Source organism: Rhagoletis pomonella, unplaced genomic scaffold (assembly GCF_013731165.1).
Source record: "Rhagoletis pomonella isolate Grant_MI unplaced genomic scaffold, Rhpom_1.0 Rhpom_scaffold_00849, whole genome shotgun sequence".
Classification (NCBI taxonomy): Eukaryota; Metazoa; Arthropoda; class Insecta; order Diptera; family Tephritidae; genus Rhagoletis; species Rhagoletis pomonella.
The window spans coordinates 28,350-32,380 of NW_023459403.1; the positions used below are offsets into that span (position 1 = coordinate 28,350).

The window sequence follows — 4,031 nt, forward strand, 5'->3', positions numbered from 1 at the left end:
TGGTTTCCTTATTTATCGGCGTTGAACTTCTGTACTCACATTCAAAAAATGTTTGGCTATGAAAAGAATCTCTTAGAGCAGCGCGAGACAAAACTATGTTGTAGAAAAGGTGAATCACTTTCCTCCTAGTTGTTCGATCTGACGTTTTAAAAAGAAATATTTTGAATCTATCTGGCGAAATCAACTACAGTTGCGTTACTTTGACCACCCCTTTGTATCATTTGTATGCCTATTCACAAAGGACGGAAACTATTAGACCAGTTGCCCGCACCAGAAAATGCATTGAAGTGTCAGTAAAAATAAGAACTGATTTCCTGAGAAGCTATTTGTCTACGTTCCATATGTACCTAAAATTGTGTGTTTGTACCGAATGTACTTTCAAACTAAATAAAGGTACGATTGTAACAACTTTTCCATCACTATAGGTAATACAACAGCTGATTTCGTGAACACCAAACTCAATACCGCAATTTAAAGCCTAATTGCCTCAGCTAATTGGCCTGTTTGAACATATACAGTATATTTTGCTTTGCTGCCTTTATGCTTAAGTGCACATTTTAGATACCTACCCCAAAATGCGCATCTGAGACATTATTTTTAACATTTATAAGGAAATTGCTCCGATAGATGCATTCAACATACCTGCATATTGGCGATAGCTGCCTTAAAAATTGTGCAACTAGTATCAATTATCAAAGAAAGTATTACCTTTACCTGCACTGGCCTACAATTACCTAATTTTACAAGCTTTTATTTATTTTACTCATATCGCAGAACAACGGAAATGGCTATCAATTTGTCTAGTTATATAGATATTAAGATACCATTCGAAAAAAAAATTTCGCTTGCATTATTTTCTACGTGATAAGTGCTTCTCCATTATTTGGTTTCATAGGGATTCGGATACCTTCCTTATTGAAGTAGTAACGAAAATTCGCTTAAGTGCCTTTTTCGGTTAGGTGCACAAGTTTTTCGTGCAAAGAGGGATGTGCAGCTAAGCAAAATATACTGTACTACGTTTATACGCACGCATTATTTGCAAATAACAATTTGCAAAATGGTAAATTTTGCCGTATAAACGCAGAGTTAATTTTTTATTTGCAAATAACTAAATCACGCAAATAAGTATTGATTAGTGCTACTATTTGCATATAAGCGCAAGACGCTGCCATTCTTAGGTTAATTTTCCTTTTCGATGGTCATCTTATTGCCCTTTTATAATCAAGAGGTTGCCATTTTTAACTTTAATTTCCTTTTCGATGGTCATATTATTGCCTTTTTATAATCAGGCAATATTAAAAAAGAATTTTTCACCATCGAATAAACAGTGAGTTAGGTATTTGCAAATTATTTTTATTTGCAAATAGCTTACGTATAAACGTAGTAATAGTCTTAGTGCTAAAAACACTAGCCTGACAATGCCGAAAAATCTTTTTATTGTCTTTGGTAGGCAACTGTCAAAACAATAACCTAGACAATAACCGGACAGGCAAGGAGTTTTGGTTAAATCAAAATAAAAAATAAAAAAATTACGAATTAGAGGTAATTACATATTTAGTACTGACTAAATTTTATGCTCATGTGCGATGTTCCTGAGACTAGCTAGCTTGCAGGGCGTGGTGGCGCGCCGGCTTGGTTGGGCAAGTATCAATAGGTACATATATATCCACAATTCTCCTAGGGTCAATTTGCCGCACGCGCTGAGCCTATTTGGAGTCAATCACCAAAAAAAAAAACTTCGGCGATTGCCATGGAACAGTGCTCCCATAACATGTCTCAGCTACGGTCTGGATTATTTTGAAAACAGTAAACTGGGCAATGATCTTATGTATGGAGGCAATAATCTTAACGTCTTGTGCAAGAAATAAGAGAAATTCATAACAAAATTACTGGCATAAATAAAGAGTCCCTGATGTGTATGTAACTATGACTCTTCTTTTTTATTTTTGAGTTTCTAGCTTAAAGAGGTCTCGCGAAATGCGTATTTCTGCAACTTATAATTCAACGTTCACGGTCGACATTTTGCTCAAAAAGGATTGTCTTGACTATTGTGGCTACGCCACGGAGACAATTACCAGCGCGTTTGACAACTAATATGGATTTCTTTAATGTCTTGACAGCATTGTCTGATGTAAACAAGCCGTAAAATGCCGTTCTTTTACGAGGCTCACAAATTTACGAGCTTAAAGCTGCCTTCACATGAGGCGATTTTTCGATAGGCGATAATCGCTTGCATAAGTTGACTTGCTGTCTACTTTGAGGCAAGCAATTTTTGAATCACTATTTATAGAGCGATTTTTCCAGAGCGATGTTGAATCGCCTGGAAGACCATCTCTTGTAAAGGCAGCTTTACGAGGCTTTTACGAGTTGAAGGGAAGACCCTTAAAGTGTGTTTGCATTGTTCAACTTTGCTTTCAACATTTGCGTTCAACTCAGCGCAGGGTTGCACGAAAAAGAAGTTAATGGCTAAAAATATCAAAATATTTTACATAAAAAGGTGTTTGCATTGTTCAACTTTGCATTCAACTTGTGGTTGAATGGCCTTGCTACTAACCGCTTTCAACACAGTTGGTCGCCAGCCAACATTTAGCCATTCAACTTTTTTCGTGCAACCCTGCGTTGAGTTGAATGCAAAGTTGAACCAAGAACGATAGAATACAAGATTGCGCATTCCCGCAGAATGGCATTTGTGGCAACGGGTAAACAAAGAATACGGCGAAGAACAATGAGTTGACAGTTGTGAATTTGCAGTGAGAAAACGTGTTTTCTTCACGATTCACCAATTTCTCAAGCCATCTTTGAATATAGCAAATTAAGCACAACGTTAGCAAAAAATATACAACCACTCTTGAAATGTGTTCAAAAGAATAGGTCTTATAAATTAACTATTTAGCGTAAAGTAAAAGATTGACAGATCAACCAGGATTTTGTGTAGCAATTTTTGTTTAGCAGTATTTTCCATAACATCCCGCCATCTTGTCTCTATCACTCTTGGCTAAAATACAGTTAGTGGAGGAAATTCATTAATTATTTTCGCGTAATATATTTTTCATTTGTTTTCATTATTTAATCATACATTTTAGTATAAAAGTTTCGGCTTCTCGGCAACACTGAAGTTTACGAGGTCGTTTGCGTATCAAATTTTCCTCGTAAATTTACGAGGGGCTCTTAAATAGAGCTCCATAAAAATTTTGACAGTTCTTTTACGAGGCTCGTAAATTTACGAGCTTTACGAGGTTTACGATGGTTTCAGGAGTTTATCACTAGCTACACACGACGAACATGCGCATCAACGTGCTCGCTGTCATTTGCCACAGACGGTGAGCGGCTCATATGTGATTTAGTGGTTTAGCAAAGACGCGGATGATGAAATTCAAATGTTTATGACTAAGGTTATTTTACCGGCCGTCTTCACGTGCTGGAAAATCTCGCTTGCGTGACGACGCATGCGAGAAACCGCACGTGTAGACCGCAAAAAGTACGAAGCATGCTTTTTCTCGCATACCGAGCGGTATGCGAGCTCTCGCTTGCTTTCAACTTTCATTTTTGTTGCTGGACAGCTATGTTCTCATTTCGCAGAATTCTTCAGAGTAGCAACATCGTTTATTTTGGAGGCAAATACAACCTTAGAGGCAGCCATTTTTCATTTGAAAATAGTATAGATCTCTTTATGCAGATTTTCTAATTTTCTCAAACTTTTAAGAGCCTGCAAGGCTTGAACCTTCTTGTTTGGCGACATTTTACAAATGAAAAAGTATGCTGTCAAATGCCCAGCCAACAAAACTCTATCTCGCGCGACATCGATGCAGCTATATATTCCGCTTCATCGCCGCCATTCTCATTGATGAACTTTTCTGAAAAAAATTTAATACATTTTTAATTGAATGTTAAACTAAGAAAGGATAAGGGGAACTCATCATTTGAAGACTCGAATGCTCCACCGATTAGCGCAGCGGGTCCTGGATTGGATTTTCTGGTTTTACCGCATTGGTTTTATTTAATTTTTTCTTTTAATAATATATTTAAAAAAA

At 36.9% G+C, this 4,031-nt stretch overlaps 1 protein-coding gene across 1 annotated transcript in view; it reads right to left on the reverse strand.

The window, feature by feature from the left end:
- Nucleotides 1–3,544, reverse strand: part of LOC118751610 — a 10,347-nt gene extending 6,803 nt beyond the window's left edge. Inside the window, exon 1 of the mRNA XM_036486431.1 lies at nucleotides 3,403–3,544. Coding sequence (XP_036342324.1) covers nucleotides 3,403–3,544 — 142 coding nt within the window. The remainder of the gene's footprint in view (nucleotides 1–3,402) is intronic.
- Between the last annotated feature and the right edge of the window lie 487 nt (nucleotides 3,545–4,031).